The sequence below is a fragment of the Anabrus simplex genome, chromosome 12, assembly GCF_040414725.1.
Source record: "Anabrus simplex isolate iqAnaSimp1 chromosome 12, ASM4041472v1, whole genome shotgun sequence".
Lineage (NCBI taxonomy): Eukaryota > Metazoa > Arthropoda > Insecta > Orthoptera > Tettigoniidae > Anabrus > Anabrus simplex.
The window spans coordinates 7372341-7393295 of NC_090276.1; the positions used below are offsets into that span (position 1 = coordinate 7372341).

Sequence of the window (20955 nt, forward strand, 5' to 3'; positions counted from 1 at the left end):
GACTTTTGTGAGGTATTGTGTTGTCGTTGAGAAGGCTCACCGTGCTTTTGTCGACTGCCAAGTATCCGTAGACATTCTGCAAGCACTTATGAATATCTGTGATGCTCTGGCTTTCCGCCGAAAGAAACTCGATAATTGCTCTCTGTTTGATACACACCTCCGTTACAGACGCCATTTTGAAGGCTAGTTAAAGCGCTGCCACCTGTCAGAAATGAATGAAACTCTACAAGACGAAGCGGGAATATTCAAAGATGTCCCAAACAAAATTCAAATTTTTTGAAACCGAAATTGCCCGAGAAATAAAATGCGTTCCATCATATATTGAACGCCCCTCGTGTATGTTTCCACACACAAAGGGTTAATTCAACGCATAATTTTAAATACAAGTTCTTTTAAGAAATAATATTTGAGACCAGAGATCTCTAAAATGCTGAAAATGACAAGGCGTGCCAAGATTTTTTTTTACTATCTTTCAGCCAGGTTCAAACTCGCAATGATCCATCTCTGGCAGTTGGTAAAGAGAAGGGAGTATGTTTGAGGGTATATTTATTAACAATATGTCTCCTAATACTTGTAGTATCTATATTACACATTATCTCTCTTTGACAAGAGTAATAATAAATAAGCTGAGAATTGTTCTTTCCGTCCTTTGCGTCACTTTCGGCTCGCACAAGCAAGTTCCTTCACAACACTTCTATCACAACGTTCACTGCACACTACGGCACTGCTGTTCACTCGGGCTTCAGGTACATCTCCAGAGGGTTGCTCCCCGTGCGGTTTGAACTCGCCGTCGGGTTTGGAGTCACGACAGCTGAAAAGCAAAGAAAACGAGTTGCCTTATTCATGTACGATCTTACTAATAAAAATCCTTATACACTTGTATAGTTATACATTGAATAAACCTCGTATAAGCATTGCATATTTTTCTTACTAATAAACGTGGTATAAGTGTTGTGATAATAAAAAAACACATGGTTTATGAAGAGGAATAGCCATAAGATCAGCCGATATAGTTGGGATGGACAGTATGGAACACTCATTGATTTTATAACAACAGACCGAGGATGGGGAAGATATGTCATGAATACGAAGATAATCCCCAGTGAAAGTATGGAGGATGATCATAGATTATTAATTGTGGAATTAAAACAAGTAAAAATCTGTAAAATTGTATTGAAGAAGAAATCAAAGATCAGGATTTGGGAATTGGAGGAGCAGGATAAAAGAATGGCATTCCAAGATTGTATAAAATGGAAGTAGGCTAACACAGAAATACGAAGTGGAGAAGAAGAGTGGGACAATTTAAGACAGACATTTGTGGAAGCAGCAATTGAGGTATGTGGAAAAACAAAGACAAAGGTTAAGAAAAAGGAGACACGCTGATGGACAGACACAATAAAAATAAATAAAAGAAAGTAACAAGGTGAAGAAAGAAATGGATAAGGAAAAGCAAAACATGTAGCAGAGGGATGAGAATAACATAGAAAGGTTACATGTGGAATAGAAAAGATTGAAACTACAAGTAAAGAGGAGTATCAAGGAAGAAAAGGAGAAATGTTGGGGAGAGCTTACCAATAAAATTTAGCAAGATAGTCAAGGCAATCAGAAACTATTATACAGAGTAATAAAATCGAAAAGAATAAATCAAGAAAAAATTAAGGCATTAGAGAGAGAAGATGGATCCATAGTACATGACAAAAAGGGTCTTCAGAAGGTGATGGCAAAGTATTTTGAAAAACTTTATAATGAGGATGACTGCTTGGAGGAAGAAGGAGATAAGAAAATGGAAATAATAGACGGAGAAAAAGAAGAGAACCCGATAACATGGTTGGAACTTGAAAGGGCACTGAAAGGAATGACAAAGGTAAAGCAAGGTGGAAAAGACAAATTCAATGCTGATATTTTAAGGCAGCAGGAAACAGTGGACTACAGTGGCTATACAGAGCCCTCAATGCCATATGAAAGGATGAAAGGATACTTGAAGATTGGCAGCAAGGAAGCATTGCACATTGTTCAGAAAAGGAAATAGGAAGAAATGTGTTAATTACAGAGGTATAATCCTATTATCACACGGGCTAAAAATAACAGAGAAAGTCATACACAAAAGACTGAGGGATATAATAGAAATACAGAGGAAGAACAAAATGGCTTTAGACCAAATAGATCAACAACAGACTTGATATTTACAGTGCGAACGATAATGGAAAAACACCTGGAAAAGAACAAGGAAATCATCTTCGTATTTTTGGATTTGAAAAAAGCTTATGATACAGTTGAGAAAACAGGTACGGGAATGCCTATGGAAAAGGAATATACCAAAATCATTAATTAACAAGATAATAATGTTGTATCATGAGAGTAAAAGCAGTGTACAAGTGAGGAATGGTGACTATGAAACATTTTATACAAAAAAAAAAAGTCTCAAGCATTATTGTTTATTATACTGATGGATGAAATCATAAAACATGTAAAACAGAGTATCAGTAGTGGTGAAGTGAATGCTTTGGTATTTGCAGATGATGTGGTGATTTGGAGAAAGGGAGAAAAGGAAGTACAAAGGAGACTGGACATTTGGAATGAAAATCTGAAGGAGTTCGGAGTGGTAATTAGTTTTTTTTTAAACTGTTTTCATGCACTGTGGAAAAGAGGAAAAGAGAAGCCAAGTGAACATAGACAGAGAACAATTAGAGAATGTAGAACAGTTTACATATCTGGGTAGCATTATTAATGAAAGTAATGAAATCAACCCTAAAATTAATGACAGACTAAGTAAAGGTACAACATTTTATCATCAAATCAGAGAGCTTTTATGGGATGACAAAGTACCCAAGAGAACAAAATTAACGCTATATAAACAGTACTTCATACCAATTGTAACATACAGACTAGAAACGCTGGTAACTAATAAGAGACAAGATAGTTAGTAAGATGCAATTCAGTATAATTAAATGAGTAATTGTGCTCCTGCGTTGTATATTTCTATATATACGTACTTAACTTCCCGCAACCGAGGCATATACTGGATCTTCAGGATATTCTCCATTCTACTTTGGCATTCGAGACCACAGCGCATGACCTTGAAAGTGCCGCGCTGATCGTCTGCGACTTCAACATATTTATGGATCTTCATATGTTGTTTGATAGTGTTGTGACTTTGTACCTGACAGAGTGTAAAAACTTACCCATTTGACCGTTCTCCACTATTCATGAACATTGTGAGACTTTACCTATCATTGCGTGTGCCGTACTACCATTCATAACATTACGTACTGTTTTTCTTTTAAGTGACTCACAATTTCTACCCCCATCATCAATTTATATTTCATCTTATACCGATCCAGAGTTCACTTGATCTTTTTCTTTTTCATGTGCATTGTTTTTCATGTTTTTTATGTTTTGAACGGCTGACGATGACCTGGACTAGGGTTGAAACTGGTCCCATTTTTAATTACTATTAAATAAGAATGTAATCACTACATTTCTTTCTGTTATGTATTGAATAGGTTGAACCTCGTTTTCAATTATTTAATTTTTAACATGAGCCAGCTGGCGTTTAAAATTCACCATTTTGGACATTGCAGATTTCTCATAACCTGCTCTATTCTCTCGAATGCATTTTTGATAATTTTGAAACTATTTATTACTGATATGTTGCAACATTTTATGAAAGAAAGAATTTCCTCGCATTCTTCGAACCACAATTTTCTCAAAAGTTGACTGTTTGATTTCTTTGTGCCATATAAGCCTGTCTGGCCTATTCTCTAGGTGCATTCTCTAGGTTAGGGGTGGCTGCAAAAGGCACCTGTTCTCCAGGTTAGGGGTGGCTGCAAAAGGTGTTTGTTTTCCAGGTTAGGGGTGGCTGTAAAAGGCACCTGTTCTCCAGGTTAGGGGTGGTTGCAAAAGGCACCTGTTCTCCAGGTTAGGGGTGGCTGCAAAAGGCACCTGTTCTCCAGGTTACGGGTGGCTGCAAAAGGCACCTGTTCTCCAGGTTAGGGGTGGCTGCAAAAGGCACCTGTTCTCCAGGTTAGGGGTGGCTGCAAAAGATGTCTGTTCTCCAGGTTAGGGGTGGCTGCAAAAGGCACCTGTTCTCCAGGTTAGGGGTGGCTGCAAAAGGCACCTGTTCTCTAGGTTAGGGATGTCTTCCTTGAAACCTGGTAGTTAGGTATAAAATGCCTTTGGATGTGGTGAGCTCATCGTAATTGTACCGGGCGGTACACCTCTACACCGTTTATTTAAAAGTTGCGCCAGTTGAAACTCCTCTTCTGGAGGAAGGTTGAACTTTATCTATTCTATTAATTCTCTACTTTCTCAGAAGATGTCACCACGTGGAAAATTTTGAGTTTTTGAACTGTGTCACTTTTGATGTGTTTTTGTCTCGCTTGAAGTAAGAAGTGTGAACTTTCTCTTCTAGAGGACACTACTGAAGAATTACAATAGTGCAACCTAGTGCGAAAGCAAAGAACTATTTTGTTGAAGAAATTTTTATTTCAAATGTTTGTTCCTTGCTAAATTTCTTTCTGTTATTGTTTAAGTTGGCTGTATACCCCTCTTTTTCCCCTTAGTTTGGATCTAGCCAATCCCGAATTTCTTTAATTAATTTTCCACCAATAATGTGTTTCTTTTTCCTCTATGTAGGGGTTTCTTTTCCCTAGCCAATAAAATTTTTTGTGGGAGGGTGTTTTATTTCCCCTAACGCCTAGAATCTTCCGCGAGAGGATATAAACTGCTGATTTTAGGGTCTCCAGGCCACTTCTGTTCCATCTTTCAGTGTATTAAGTACATAGCAGGAGGCGGGAAGCGCCTCTTTCTTCTTCAGCCGTTCAACACCAGGTAATGGCCTATTAATAACTTCTTTTCTTGCTAGGTCGGCAGTTTAACACTCGCGGCGGGTTCGAAGCATTTCCATCATGTAACCTTTTCCTAAAATGTAATTACTCTTTTCATCTTTTTCTTGTAAAGCTACATATTGGGATAGAGAGTGCTAACCCTCTCGAGCTCCCACTCACATTTGTTTTGAGGTGAACTTATTTTCTCAAACTATTCTTCGTTTATGTAATGTAAAGTGTTCTTCTCTAAGTCACCTCTGTAGTATGGGATTAGCCCTTGCGTTAGCGGCCCAGAGCCAGATTAGGTTTTAAAAAAAACAAAGTGTATTAGGAGTGCAAGTTCGCCTCCTCTCAAATTGTTATTATAGAGGTCATGTAATCAACCTTCTTTTTCATTCAATAGACCTCAGTAGGTTGGGTATTTTACCCCTGTGAATACGTCCTTAGAGGACAGCTTGAAGGTAGAGTTTGGTGTGGCCTTTGAGAGGCTTAAATTTTGAGAGCGGATCGCTCTTTTGAAATGGAGTGTCATATGCCTCGTGGAGGCTTTTCTGTGTAATTCGGAGCCAGGGGCTCCTAGGGATGAATGGGGTTTTCTGCCCCTCTGTTAAAACTTGTGTTTGTGGTAAAACTGAGCTGATCGCAGAAGTCAGGGCGTGAAGCCCAAAACCTGTAAATATTGTAACTCCCCTTGTTTTGCTACATTGTACCTGCCATGTCTGTTATTGCTTTGTTTTTGAAAAGAAAATATAACCTTGTTAAATTTTAAATTAATTTTACATGCACTATAATTTCGTAGCTTGAAACCCATTCACACCCGCACCTTCTTTCACCTCTACCTACCACGGATATCTCCGTAACAAGTGGTAGCAGAGCGTGGTTGAATGGGTCTCAATTTAGCCCCTTTTGTCGGCTAAACATTGCTTTGATTCGAACTCTAACAATTTTCTCAGTTGCTGGAATTTTTTGAGTTTTTCAAAATTGTTCTGTCATCATGCCCGGCCCTCGCGATGTTCTCCTCCTTAACTACTTGCGCAAAGAGGAGTTGATATATGAGTTAACTATCAGAAACGTTCAATCTGGAGGCACGGTTGCAATAGACACTAACAAGCTTAGAGAGTCCCTTGATTTGCCCATTTCCATCCCCAATTTGGGAGAGAAAGAAATTGATGACTCTCTTTCCACGATTGTCGAGAATATTACTGGGCTAGCATCGGTAGTCAGCTTTTTTGATGAAAACGATCCATCTCCTAATCAAATTAAGCGTGTGCAAGGCAGGCTGTATCACTTTGCAAATAGAGTTAATGATCTGTTGTCTCTAAAGGTGAATGACGTTCAGAGGAAGCAAGCTAATACGCTCCTTGAAACTATTTCTGAATTGTCTAATAAGGTCACTCAATTGCTAACCGGCGAAGCTCCTCCCAAAACTGATCAACCCGCCACGGTGAATGTAGGTAACGAGGAAGAGCCTCCTCAGGGAGAAGTCAATAGGATAACCGTCGCTGCTCAAACTATCTCTGCCCCATCGAACAACGAATCTGAACGCCGTGCGTCATTGAGTAACATCCGCTCTGAATTAACTTCTTTGCCATTGAAACCTTTAACGACTATGTCACCTGGGTTCAGCAGCTTGCCTCATCCATTGGCAATGTTGCTTAGGGGTATCTCTAAGTTTTCCGTCAACACCACCAGTGACGTAATTTCATTTTTAAGATTTCTAGTGGAATTTCAGGATCATGCCCTTGTGTTTTCTCTTTCCCCATGTCAAATTTTGCAAATTATCTATCCTTATGCTATTGGTGTTCTATCTGACAAAATAGTTAGAGCCATCGCTGAGCAATCTTCTATTGAGGATTTCCATGCCCATTTGCTAGCTAACTTCATCCCGGCTAGGGCCAGGTCCTCCCTTATTCAGAAATACTATTATCGGGTACAGCGCTTGGATGAAAACCTGGCAGACTTCATCCAAGATATTAAGTTTTATACTAGGGTGTTTGCTCTCCACTTCCCTGAGGATCAGATCGTGCAAGCTATTGTGGAAGGTATTTCACCATCCTATAGGTCATATTTGTGTTTCGCGGCGTGCCCGCAAACGTTCTCGGAACTTGAAGCATTGGCAGTCTCAGCGGAAGGAGTTAGATACGCCGATTCTTTGCGTGTCGCGAAAGAACCCCCGCCTTCCTTTAGTAACACTCGGCCTCCACCTCGCCGACCAGTCAATCCCCGTAAATGTTATGCTTGCGGGTCGCCTGACCATCTGCGGAATAAGTGTCCTCTGATCAAGTCAAGTGGGACAAGGAATGGAGCAGGGTCATCACAAGGCTGTTTTAAGTGTGGGGCCTTCTCACATATCGCCAAGAATTGCCCAAACTCAAATAGCACCCCCTCCTGCTCAACTTCTGGTGCAAATTCCAGCTATGCCAATAATAAAAAGTGACTAGTGGCGTCGGCTGAGCCGACTAATCCATCTTCCCGAGACTCAGCCCCTAGTAAACAGGTTGTAAATGCAGAGAACGACCAGCCTTCAAATTCATCGTTTGAATGCCCTAAAGAGTGTCTTAGGATTGCGGCGGATACCCCCGCACCTGTTCCTTTTCTTAAGATTGAGTTAAATAACGAGCCTGTAACAGCTCTCTTAGATTCAGGCAGTGTTTGTTCCATTATTTCGGCTGATTGGTATTCTAAATTGAAATCTGTTTGTAAACTCCCTGACTATGTCTCTTCTCCTGTTCAATACGTTTCGGCTAATTCATCTCCATTAGAAATTCTAGGTTCCTTACTGGTCAAAATTCGTGTTTTTAAGTTTACATGGAAAGTTAAATTGTTTGTGGCCAAGCAATTGTCTTGCCCCATTATATTGGGAGCTGACTTTATTTCTCACACTGGTCTTGTGCTCGATCTCCGGTCTAGGTCGTGCACATTCAAATTTGCTTCTAGTTATAAAATCCCACTATTAAAGTGTAATTCTGTATCATGTTCATCTATGTCGCCTACCCAGGATGAGATGTTGTTAGACCTTAGACATCTACCTGAGGAGCAGGCTGATAGTATTCGCAAACTGTGTCAGTCGTTTCCCGAGGTGTTCTCTGATACTCTTGGTGTTACTGACCTTATTGAATACAAAATTGAGGTCACGGATTCGATTCCTGTCCGTTTTCCACCGTATAGGCTATCTCCACCTAAAATGAAGGCTCTGAAAGAAATCATCGATCAGATGTTGAAGGATGGTATTATTAGGCCCTCTAAGTCAGCGTATTCTTCGCCTATTTTTCTAGTCCCGAAACCCCAAGGAGGCTTCAGGCCTGTCATTGATTACAGGGCTCTCAATCGGAAGGTGGTGTTGCAATCTGTGCCCCTTCCCGACCTTCATTCTTGTTTTTCATGGTTTCGTAAGGCCAAGTTCTTCACCATCTTGGACTTAAATCAGGCCTATAATCAAATTCCCCTAGCCGAAGAGTCTAAACATCTTACAGCGTTTGCCACGGACTGGAATTTATATGAATACAACCGCGTGCCTTTCGGGCTCCCCACGGGGGCAGCTGTGCTCACTAGGCTACTAGATAGGGTCTTCTCCGACATCAAATTTGAGTACTTATATCACTACTTGGATGATGTCGTCGTATTTTCCGAGACTTTTGAAGAACATCTAGATCATCTGCGAGAAGTTCTGAATCGCCTTCGTAAGGCTGGGTTAACTGTCAAGTTGTCCAAGGTTGCCTTTGCTAAGCCCTCTATGTCATTCCTAGGGCATATTGTGTCACCCGATGGGGTAGCTGTCGATCATTCTAGAACACAGGCCATCCGTGATTTTAAACCTCCTAAGGACATCAAAGGTATCGCTAGATTCATTGGTATGGTGAATTTCTTCAGGAAGTTTATTCCTAACTTCGCTAATAGAGCGGCGCCCTTAAACCTTCTTCGTAGGAAAGGCATCAAATTCGAGTGGGGACCTTCTCAACAAGCCGCTTTCGAAGATCTTAAATTAGCTCTCTGTAATGCCCCTGTACTTGCTATGCCTGATTTCTCGAAGAAATTCATCGTCCAAACGGACGCGTCGTCGTCAGCTGTAGCTGCAGTCCTTCTTCAAGAGACTGAACTAGGGAGGCGTCCCATCGCCTATGCATCTAGGACTCTATCGGTTCAAGAAGCCAAGTATTCCATCTATGAGCTCGAAGGGTTGGCAGTCTTATTCGCCTTAGAAAAGTTCCGTCTCTATCTGGAACATGTCAAATTCGACCTGGAGACAGATAATCAAGCCTTAAGCTGGGTCTTAGGTAGGCCGCGTCGTACTGGTCGTATAGCCCGTTGGGTCATCCGTATTTCTGCTTTCCAATTTGATGTACGGCATATCAGAGGTACCGAAAATGTTGTGGCTGATGGACTCAGCCGTATGTTTTCAAACGAGGTCGAGACCCATGAACCGGTCGACAGTTCATCACCTTCCGAGTCCATACTATCCGAGGTTAATGCCATCCTAACAGATGCTCCCATGCTTTTTAGGGATATTGAGAAATACCAACGTGAAGATCCGACGCTGGCTCCTATAATGGAAACCCTTTCTTCTGGGGAACATGCTGTCCCTTATGTTCTGAGGAATGGTGTTCTATGTTGCCCTTCGAGGCATGATAAGTTGATGAAAGTTGTTGTTCCAGCGGTTCTTGTACCTATGATCTTCAAATACTATCATGAGACCCCATTGGGGGGGCATCTGGGTATCTTTAAAACTCGTGAAAAGATTCGTGAAATGTTCATCTGGAAAGGTATGGACGGTGAAATTCGGGAACTTGTAAAAGCTTGTAAATCTTGTTTGATCAGTAAACCCACCATGTCCACTAAAGTAGGCCTTTTGTCTTCTCATCAAGCGTCGCGCCCCATGGAACGCCTGTATATCGATTATGTGGGACCCTTCCCCCAGTCAAAGGGTAATGCCAACAAGTTCATCTTTGTGTGTGTAGATGGTTTTACAAGATTTTCCTGGTTATTTCCGACTAAGCTGGCTACCGCTCAGTCCACCATTACTTGCCTAAATTCTATTTTTGCTTCTTTTGGTCCGTGCCAATACATTGTATCTGATAATGCTAAAGCTTTTACATCAAATCTGTTTCGTAAATTCTGTTTTGACTTGTCCATCTCTCATGTAACTACATCTGCTTATTACCCTCAACCATCTCTGGCTGAACGGGTTAACCGTAATCTCAGGTCCGCACTTATTGCCTATCATCATGAAGATCATTCTAGGTGGGACACGTCCCTGCATTGGTTAGCTTTTGCTTTGAATTCGGCGGTTCATGAATCTCACAAATTTACTCCAGCTTCTTTGATGTTTAAGTTCGTTCCCAACACGCCGCTCTCTAACCTCTGGTCTCTGAATGACATTCTGCCCGAGACAATAGATCCGGATAACATTAAAGATCTTTGGAAGAAGGCTAAAGCCAATCTTAAAGTATCTCATGAAAAGGTTAGGGAAAGGTATGATCGTGGACGGAGACCCACCACCTTGAAGGTAGGTGACCAGGTTATGGTCAAAAATTTTGTTCCCGCGGGCAAGCTTGCCCCCAGATTTCATGGGCCTTGTATCATTCTCGATTTTCTTACGCCGGTTACCTTATTGCTAAGTAATCCAGCCACCGAGAGGATATTTAGGGTTCACCTGTCCCAGGTGAAACCGGTGTAATTTCTGTGTTAACTTGCTTCATATTATTTTGAAAGGATATGAAGGTTATATTTTTTTTTTTGAGTTTCACTTTTAAGGCATTCTGCCCCTTCTATAGGATTTTGTTTCTTATGTAAGCATGTTTGTGAAACCTGCCCCGACCCATTAAACTGCCATCCTGTCTTTGCCACGGCCATTACCACGCTCCCGTCTCCTGCTCCACTCTACACAGTGGCTTAATGAATACCATGAATATCTGCACGCCGCTGGCCCCTCACTCTCTCTACAAGCCTGTACCCTCAAAGGAAATGATTGTCCAACACAATTCTGCCGCCTAGCTTTAATGTTTCAGCGCCCCCGCAGCCGCGCAGCGCCGTGCAGCGACTGGGGAGGGGGATGGGCCCCCTCCTCTCCAGCGAGGACGACATGTGCACGGCGAGCCGGAGCTCTCCCCCCGGCCAAGGCTGATGTGCGGCGCACGTCCTGCTACATGCCCGCAGCCTGTATCTGTTCACCGCGGGCGCGGCGTACTTCAACACCTCTGCTCCCCTCATAGTGCGGGCGAGCGGTATCTCAGGGTACTTGAGGGGTCCGAGCGGCCTCCGTTGGACGCAAGCTGCAACGGCCGGTCTGGCCATCCGACTCAATCTACATCAACTACATGGACAGTCACCATAAGCAATAATTACATTTGGGAATTTAACAACAATATTTGGTGGACATTGCAAAACTTTTCTTCACTTTTAAGCATTAAAGGTTTATCTTCAGAAATTCAACTACTACAACAGAAAGACTTTCATTCACCTGCAACAACAATATTTTGAAACTGAATTAAGAAATCTTGTAAATGCTTCTGCTATCTATCTTCGTATCAACATCATTACTTGGACTTTGTTTCAAACTGATTTCATGTGTCACCCCTGGAGGAACTTTTGGGGGGGGAGGTCTGTACCGGGCGGTACACCTCTACACCGTTTATTTAAAAGTTGCGCCAGTTGAAACTCCTCTTCTGGAGGAAGGTTGAACTTTATCTATTCTATTAATTCTCTACTTTCTCAGAAGATGTCACCACGTGGAAAATTTTGAGTTTTTGAACTGTGTCACTTTTGATGTGTTTTTGTCTCGCTTGAAGTAAGAAGTGTGAACTTTCTCTTCTAGAGGACACTACTGAAGAATTACAATAGTGCAACCTAGTGCGAAAGCAAAGAACTATTTTGTTGAAGAAATTTTTATTTCAAATGTTTGTTCCTTGCTAAATTTCTTTCTGTTATTGTTTAAGTTGGCTGTATACCCCTCTTTTTCCCCTTAGTTTGGATCTAGCCAATCCCGAATTTCTTTAATTAATTTTCCACCAATAATGTGTTTCTTTTTCCTCTATGTAGGGGTTTCTTTTCCCTAGCCAATAAAATTTTTTGTGGGAGGGTGTTTTATTTCCCCTAACGCCTAGAATCTTCCGCGAGAGGATATAAACTGCTGATTTTAGGGTCTCCAGGCCACTTCTGTTCCATCTTTCAGTGTATTAAGTACATAGCAGGAGGCGGGAAGCGCCTCTTTCTTCTTCAGCCGTTCAACACCAGGTAATGGCCTATTAATAACTTCTTTTCTTGCTAGGTCGGCAGTTTAACACTCGCGGCGGGTTCGAAGCATTTCCATCATGTAACCTTTTCCTAAAATGTAATTACTCTTTTCATCTTTTTCTTGTAAAGCTACATATTGGGATAGAGAGTGCTAACCCTCTCGAGCTCCCACTCACATTTGTTTTGAGGTGAACTTATTTTCTCAAACTATTCTTCGTTTATGTAATGTAAAGTGTTCTTCTCTAAGTCACCTCTGTAGTATGGGATTAGCCCTTGCGTTAGCGGCCCAGAGCCAGATTAGGTTTTAAAAAAAACAAAGTGTATTAGGAGTGCAAGATCGCCTCCTCTCAAATTGTTATTTTAGAGGTCATGTAATCAACCTTCTTTTTCATTCAATAGACCTCAGTAGGTTGGGTATTTTACCCCTGTGAATACGTCCTTAGAGGACAGCTTGAAGGTAGAGTTTGGTGTGGCCTTTGAGAGGCTTAAATTTTGAGAGCGGATCGCTCTTTTGAAATGGAGTGTCATATGCCTCGTGGAGGCTTTTCTGTGTAATTCGGAGCCAGGGGCTCCTAGGGATGAATGGGGTTTTCTGCCCCTCTGTTAAAACTTGTGTTTGTGGTAAAACTGAGCTGATCGCAGAAGTCAGGGCGTGAAGCCCAAAACCTGTAAATATTGTAACTCCCCTTGTTTTGCTACATTGTACCTGCCATGTCTGTTATTGCTTTGTTTTTGAAAAGAAAATATAACCTTGTTAAATTTTAAATTAATTTTACATGCACTATAATTTCGTAGCTTGAAACCCATTCACACCCGCACCTTCTTTCACCTCTACCTACCACGGATATCTCCGTAACAGTAATAATAGCCTATATAAAGCGTCAAAGTGGATCAGAACAAAGATCTAAGAAATACTACAGAAGCAACATGTGTCTCCAGGGAGATGCGAGAAGTGGATGGAGGTTATTGATCCAAAGCCTGACCCAGGAGCTCCCTGGATAAGGATGACAGAAGATGCATAGAATCCTCTGAAATGAATCAAACAACACAACGAGGTACCACTTCTGAGTCCGGAGCTACATGGTGATTTTGTTAGCTCAAGAAGGGCACACTGCAATGTCTTACAGTGGGCAGACTCTAATTGCTAGAGACAAAGGTGCTTTACACCGTCGTCCAAATGTGGTCTAGAAATTATTACAAACTTAAAACATTATGTTTTTGTAACACAGGGTGTATGTAAATTATCACAACAAGATAAATTGTGGATGCTCTTTGGCAGGCGACTGTGTGAAGGAGGGTGCAAGAAAATCCTCATGTGACAGTAGTGTGCGCAGTTCAGAATCGTTTAGTGTCAATACCTGGGCCATACTGTAAGATATTCCCCTGGATATTAGGCTGACAATGTGGCTGAGTCATAATGGTTCTTCACCGCATTCCACTTGCAGTTTCACGCAGCACTTAAATCATCATTATCCAGGGAGATGGGTAGGCCATGGTGGGCCAGTTAAATGGCAGATTTACCTCCCATGGACTTTTCTTGTTATGTGAAGACTGAAGTAGAAGAGAGGAAATATTGAAGATTTATTGTAATTAAAACATTGGGCTTATTGTTTCTTTTGTTCAATATTACATTCCTTTTACAATGTTGTGGGTAAAGGAATGCATGAGCATGTGGAGGCAGCGATGCGTCTTTGTGCATGTTAAATAAGAAAGAATGGTACCGAGATCAACAGACAAGAGGAGAAATGATCGGGTACATTTCTTGACTGACAAGTGTGAACACGCGCGCGCGTGCAGTGCTGAGGAGTGCCAAGCGACCCCCATCTCGGTACTTGAGAGTAGACAAGTTTTTTGAACTTCACATCCCCATAAGGGATCGTATGTTCGTTAGAAATCCAGAACTGAACTGTAGCACAACACGCACTTATAATTAAATAGAAATGTAGCAGTACATTTCTTATTTATTTGTACTGAATAGGTTGAACTACATTATTTGTTATTTCAATTTAATTGATGTTAATATGTGTGCCCGACATGTTTGATTTTGGAAACAAGTGTGAAGCTAGTGCGTTAAGCGCAGGTGCAATGCTATCCTTACCTAATTGGTCAAACAGTTGTAGAATATTGATAGTCTGAACTCTAATTGGTGGCGAACCTGTATCATAATGAAACTTGAACTATAATGGGCCTCATTAATTTATATTTCGGCATCGTCGAGCATAAAATGTATTATTTTAAAAGACCTCGTGGGCCACTATTTGGAAAGCCCTGCAGTAGACGTATCTGCAGCTATAAACATACTCAAAAGCATACAGAGACACTTCAAAAATTTCTCAAAATATGATCATTTTATGCACACATCTAAATATACATTATATAACCTTATTTTTCTACTGTTAATTTATGGAGAGTCACTGTAGCCTCCATGAAGCACTCACTTGCATTAACCCGCTGTGTACTGAGGCAGTTCAACCATTCCGTGAGGCTGATCTTCTGGTCCTGGTTGACGTCGCAGTAGCGTGGCAGCCGCTTCCCACATCTGCGAAGCTGCTGTTGCGTCATCACCAAGGATCGGAGACTTTTCCACTCTTTGCGCTCCCAGATCTGTTGACAGGCATAACAATACAAAAAGAGAGTAAGAAAAATGGAAACAGCAGTTTATTTCATTCATGTACATTATCTTATTTAATTTAGATCTTGTAAATGTGCTACACAAACCTGGTAAACACCAACCAGAAATCTGATTGCTTGTGCCATTCAAAAAGAAATGAGCCGGAGGCTATAAAATAATGCCATGCGTCTTGGTGGGTGTGCTAAGTACCAACTGATGAGCCCAACCTAGCACACAAGGGCAAAACGCTGGCAACCAGGAATGAGTTAGCTGGAAGATTTATAATGTCCAATAACGGACCATTTATATTGCTATTATAAATTTACTCATTCAGGACAAATATTTCAGGTTCCCTATGGGAATCAACATTTATATCATCTGATGGCCAAGCAGGCATCAATTTATGTTAATGAGACAAAGTCTCTCATAGTGCACTGGCACTGCCGTTGGCTCCAAGTAGCCTACACAGTGGCGCCCACGGAAAACTCGGCAATCGACGTAAAACACGCCTTTTTCGGCTGGGTGGCCAACCCTCATCGCAACTCAGTCGGCCCAATAAAGCAAAAATAGGCAAACGCCTAGTGGCAGTCGTCTCCCCAACAAAACATGTATTCCTGCCTCGTTACTGGCATGGACACCGCCCTCACGGAAAATTTCATTCTCACCGAACTTCGCGACTCCGGCGCGCCAGTCCACGATGTTCGCAGGCTCCGGGATCGCTCCACTTCTCTACCTTCAACGCAGGTTCTGGCATACCTACACAGTGCAGATGAAACGGCATGCCTCGAAGCCTGTGGGGCGACCATCAAGAGCAGACTCCATGAAGTGGTGCCTACTCCAGAGAATATATATTAAAGCAACTCTTCCAATCTTCCCACCGTCAACAAACATCAACCTCGAATAACCCAGCAGGCTCCACCGCCCCCCCACCTCCATTTCGTCCACATATACTACTACTACTACTACCTTCACTACTTCGGCCTACGCTCCTCCCCATACTCCCACAATTACTAGCACGTCTAGCCACCCTTCGTCTATAATGGTATCATCCATCACTTCCTTAAATTCCACACCACCTAGTCCCCAGCAATCCCACAGCACAGCCATCGCCACTAACAGCCTCACAAGGAAATGCATTTGCCACAACACCAGCATCACCTCAGCAGACTCCACCTTCGAGGCATCGAACCTTCAATCTCAGAAAAGGACATACTACCAGAACTCCAAACAGCAGGCGTCCCAGCTCGCCGCGTGCATCGAATCTACAACGCCAACGGCCCCACGTACATGGTGCGGCTGCAACTCCTCACCACAGATGATGCAATTAGCACTGGCGTCCGCACTACAGAAGTGAGCACTCTCGCTCCCCACCCCATACCGTGCGTTCCCCTCCCAACAATTCCCATCGTCGCCCCCGGCCAGCCTCTCCACCCACCCCACCCCCCACAAGCCATTTACCTACCTGCTCCCCAAACTAGCCTCTTCCTACCACCCCTCCCGATACTAGATCTACTTCACCTCCTAGCCACCTCCATCGCAAATATCACGGCAACCCTCCACTTCCTCACATCGCAACCCTATCCTAGTACTCCCTGCTAAATCTCACCGAACTTGCAAATTGTACCAGCGCTATATAAGCATATCTGTATCTGTAACAACTGTTTATATATTTATACAAACAAAATTTAGTTCTGTCTACCTGTAAGCCTACAACACCTGTTCGCAGCACAGTGCGGATACAACGTTCTCGAGATCAATCACAATTTCTCGCAAGAAACAGTGCTTGCGCTAGTCTCAAGAAATCTCGAGACCCTGGCTCAAACTCCCCATCGCTAATTCATTCCCTTTTCTGTGGTCATGTTACAATGAAACTGTATCTGGGTAACTCCTGAGGACTTTTCACACACCCTCATAGGGTCACCTCTGCATTTGACTCAGTTTTATGGCCAGGTGCTCTTCCAGATACTAACCCTGTGTGGACGGATGTAAACACCAACACCCAGTTGTTCGGCCAGAGGAGTTGAGCAGATACAACTAAACTGCCCGACCCCTGGAACCCGCTAAACTGAAGGTCGCGACGCTGAGCCGAACCGTAATCAACTCTAAAATTTAATTTATTTATCAACTCTAAAATTTAATTAATTTATTTACCTTGTTCTTATTCTTGTCCAGCAAATGGAATGCCCACGTCGCAACATTCTCGTCCGGCCCACCGCTCGGAGGGGTGCCACTGCAAACAAACACAATGCAACTCAGTACATCAAAACAGAATTTGGTCAGAATTTTTTGAGATCTTATGCCAACTAAAAATCATAGGACAAATCATGGGCGACTTGCATCTCCCCTTCAGATCGCACTCCGTCGCCACTCCGCTCAGTATCGCCTGTATTGAGAAAGATTTTTATTTATTTACTGTATGGCTTTTAGTGGCAGGAGTGCTATACTATGAAAATCAAGATGCTGCGATGGTCAAATGGCTTGACTTCAATAGACTTTATCAGGAAGAAATTAAAGGTTCCCATAATCACAGAGAAAATACATGAATCACGCCTGCGATTATATGAACATGTACTCCGCAGCAGCAAAACCCCAGCTGTAAGGACTGCCCTTCAACTGAATATGGAGGATTGCTGACCTTGAGTTGAATTAAATTATTCTTTGAATAAAGGAAGGAATAAAGTGTATGATATGTTCATCTGATACTTTTTAGAAAGAAAACATGCCTTTCATGTGGCCTTTTTGAAGGTTAATAGAAACTTGAGGACTGCTAAGCAAGTTAAACAAGTGTGTTTCTGGATTAAGATGATTAAGTAGGAAAGAAGTGAAGTAGGAGCAAAGAATATTTGAATTTAAATGATTAAATGATGATAAAAAAAACTCAGAATCCTTATATATGTTTCCATGACAACACAACAACTTATCCAATTAACATATTCTAATTAACAGCCAAAGAAGATCAAATAGACCGAAACATGCTCGAATATCTGTATCTACTAGCTGTTATCTGCAGCTTTGCTCGCGTGTAATCGTTCCTTGCTGCTGCACTGACATTTTCTGAAAATTCCTAAGTCATAAAAACTCGTCCAAAAAAGAGTTTCATTTACACCAGTATATATTTGTAAGTCACATTTGTGGTATTGCCTTCTGGGGCTAAGATGACCAGTCTACAGGCAGAGCTAACTCTGGAGCAAGCGACATAGAACTGTCCACGTGAGAAACAGCCCTCTCTCAAGTCAAAAACATAAGAAATAAGGTTTTTTTTTTTTAGGAGATTGCAACTATTAATATCCACATCTGTAACACCTCCAGATTTTTAGATATAAGTACCCCCATAAAAATTATCAACCCCTTTTTCAGCCATTTCCCTCCCCACCCCTTTAAGTGGATTTTATGAAGAAAATAATACTTGCTCCCTTGGTATTTTGAATCCCCTTTAAAAATAATTTTTCACATCTGTAACAGGTTCAGTTTTTGAGATATAAGTATCCTCATAAAAATAATTCAACTCATTCTTCACTTCTTTCTACCCCCCCACCCCTTAAATGGATTTTCCATAAATATAAAAATACGTGTTTATTTTAGAAGGTGATTCCAAATACCAATTTTCAAGTCTGTTACATCTCTAGTTTTTGATGTATAAGTATCGTCATTAAAGGTATTCAACCACTTTTTCACCCCTCTTAATGGAATTTTCCAAAAACAAAAAGATATGCGTTTCTTTATTTTTAAAAGAGATTCTTCTTCTTCTTCATGTGCCATGTCCTCGCAGAACGTTGGCGATCAGTAGCATGATCTGTTGTTTGTTCATAGCTGTTCTGAACAGAGTAAGCTTTATCACCCCAAACCACTGACTCAAGTTGCCGAGCCATGATGTCCTCCTTGTCCCCGGACCACGTTTTGCATTAATTTTCCCTTGGAGTATTACTTGCAGAAGGTGGTATTTAGAGTTCCGCATCATATGACCAAAGTATTCTAGCTTCCTTCTCTTGATGGTAGTGAGAATTTCTGGTTCTTTGTTCATACGGTGCAAAACGTCTATATTGGTCATTTTAGCTGTCCAAGGTATCTTCAGCATCCTTCGGTACGTCCACATTTCAAATGCTTGCAATCTCTTGCACATCGTCTCAGTTAGTGTCCATGCCTCAACGCCGTGTAACAGAATACTGAAAACGTATCACCGGAGTAGTCGTGTCCGTAGTGAAATGGAAAGGTCACGACTTGTCAAAAGTTTCCTAAGTCTCTGAAAAGAAGTTCTGGCCTGCTCAATTCTGCATCGGATCTCGTGAGTAAGGTCCCAGTCATCATTGATGTGACATCCCAGGTATTTAAATGTTGCCGCTCTCGCGATCTGTTCCTTCGCTGTTTTGAGATTAGCTCGAATGCCATCTTCTTTCCTACTTATAACCATCCACTTGGTAAAGGTCAAAAGATGATGGTGAATAATTTTTTAAAAGATAAAGGATAGTGCAGGGAGAAGAGAAATAGAAATTGCTCAGAAGGATGAAACATTGATTTGCTACTGGATTTAAGTTTGCCTATTTCCAGGTCACAGGAAATTAGCCTGTGGTGAAGAGAAAGAGAAACAAAGGCTGGTGGGAGAAAAGAGAATCAATATTTTTATTGTTACAAAGATAATGAAGAAGGTTGCAACCCACTCTCTACTACACAAAAAGTTAGCATCATACCTTTCAGAGTGATTTTTATTTTTCGCAGTTGCCAGCATCTTCTTTTTCATAAATTCCATGAACTCTCGTAGGAACATCTGTTTCCTTGGTTCAGGACATCCTGTAACAAAGACGGTGCTCTAATAAAATGTATGGCTTCGAAATGAAGGCTACGAAATGCTGTTAATAAGAGATCATTTCAAAGATTTCAGCACATAATATGTTTTAAAATATTCTTCAGTCTACCAAAACTAATTTTGAATAAAGAAATTTATAAACTATCTGAAAAAAAGAAACAAGAATTTTGGTTCGTCCTAAATGAAGTACATCAAAGCTCATGGCCACGATTGTTATGGCGTCAGATCTATATGGTCTGATACCATGGTTAGGTGGTTCAAGTCCTGTCGGTGGAAAAATTTCCACCATCAGAATGTTGGCCGGCAGGTGGTATACAATTTCTGATCACTAGATTGTGTGCCAAAAGCCTGGCGCACTGCTCATGTGGAGCGAGAGCATATGACGCTGTTCATTGTGATGTGTTCGTCAGACGAAAATGTTAAGCTCTGAACAGAGCCCACGACAGTAATTCGACAGGAGTAGGCTTTGTGCCGACACTGCATTTCACCCTCTCTCTACCTCATCATCATCACCACTCATCCAGATGTGCAGGTCGCTCATGGGCATCAGATAGAAAGATCTGCAGCAGTCCCCTCCAGACGTCCTGATTAACCCAATGTTCATTAATCTGGATCACTTCTGGCCTCTGCTCATTCACATGGAGAACTGAGAAGCTGAGCCTGCATAATTCCTTTCTTTATGCAACAAAAAATTTGAAGCACCCAGAAGGTGAGGAGGAAACAAAATGAGAGTACGTGATGTTATTTCAATGATTACAGAATCGACTCAAATTTACAAAGAACTTGGCAGTACGAGTCCACTTATCAGTATGATGTTGCATGCGCTGATTCAGTTGAGAAGCCATTGTATCCTCTCCTGAGGCAAGCTGGGCCCTGGGTACTGGCACTGGAACGAAGTTGACGTCTCAGCTCGTCCCACACGTTCTATCGGGGACAGATCTGGGGATCTTGCTGCCCACGGGAGTACCTCAACATCACGCAGACAGTTCATAGAGACACGTGCCGTGTGTGGACAAGCATTGTCCTGTTAAAAAATGATACCACAGTACTGTCTCATGAGAAGTAACATATAAGGATGCAGGATGTCCATGACATACCGTTGTGTCACCAGAGTACCCTCAATCACTATCAGTTATGACCTGCAGTTGTAGCAGATTGCTCCGCACACCATGACACAAGGTGCATCTCTCCAGAACATTTGAAGAATGCGACCTCTCCCCAGGTCGTCACCATACTCGCAGACGATGGTCATCCAGGGTAGGGCAGAACCGTGATTCATTGCTGAACACAACGCCATGCCATTAATCAGTAGTCCATGATTCCCTGTCATGGCATCACTCCAAATACAGCCGTTTGTATTGTGGTGTTAACCCTAATCCGGCTGTTGCTAGTCTCCAACCAATGGTGCAGGATGACACATTACTTGTCCTCGGATGGCAGGTGCAGATTTGGAGGGGTTACGATTTGCTTGGTCCACAATATGGCGA

General features: G+C 41.9%; 1 protein-coding gene across 10 annotated transcripts in view; it reads right to left on the bottom strand.

Moving 5' to 3' along the window:
- Positions 1-529: 529 nt before the first annotated feature.
- Positions 530-20955, bottom strand: part of magu (SPARC related modular calcium binding-like protein magu) — a 417174-nt gene continuing 396748 nt past the window's right edge. For all 10 annotated transcript variants that reach the window (XM_067156492.2, XM_067156500.2, XM_067156498.2 and 7 more), the window contains 4 exons: positions 19353-19452; positions 16819-16897; positions 14495-14660; positions 530-811 (listed from right to left, as the gene is read on the bottom strand). In XM_067156492.2, coding sequence (XP_067012593.2) covers positions 732-811; positions 14495-14660; positions 16819-16897; positions 19353-19452 — 425 coding nt within the window. In that variant the 3' untranslated portion in view covers positions 530-731. The remainder of the gene's footprint in view (positions 812-14494; positions 14661-16818; positions 16898-19352; positions 19453-20955) is intronic.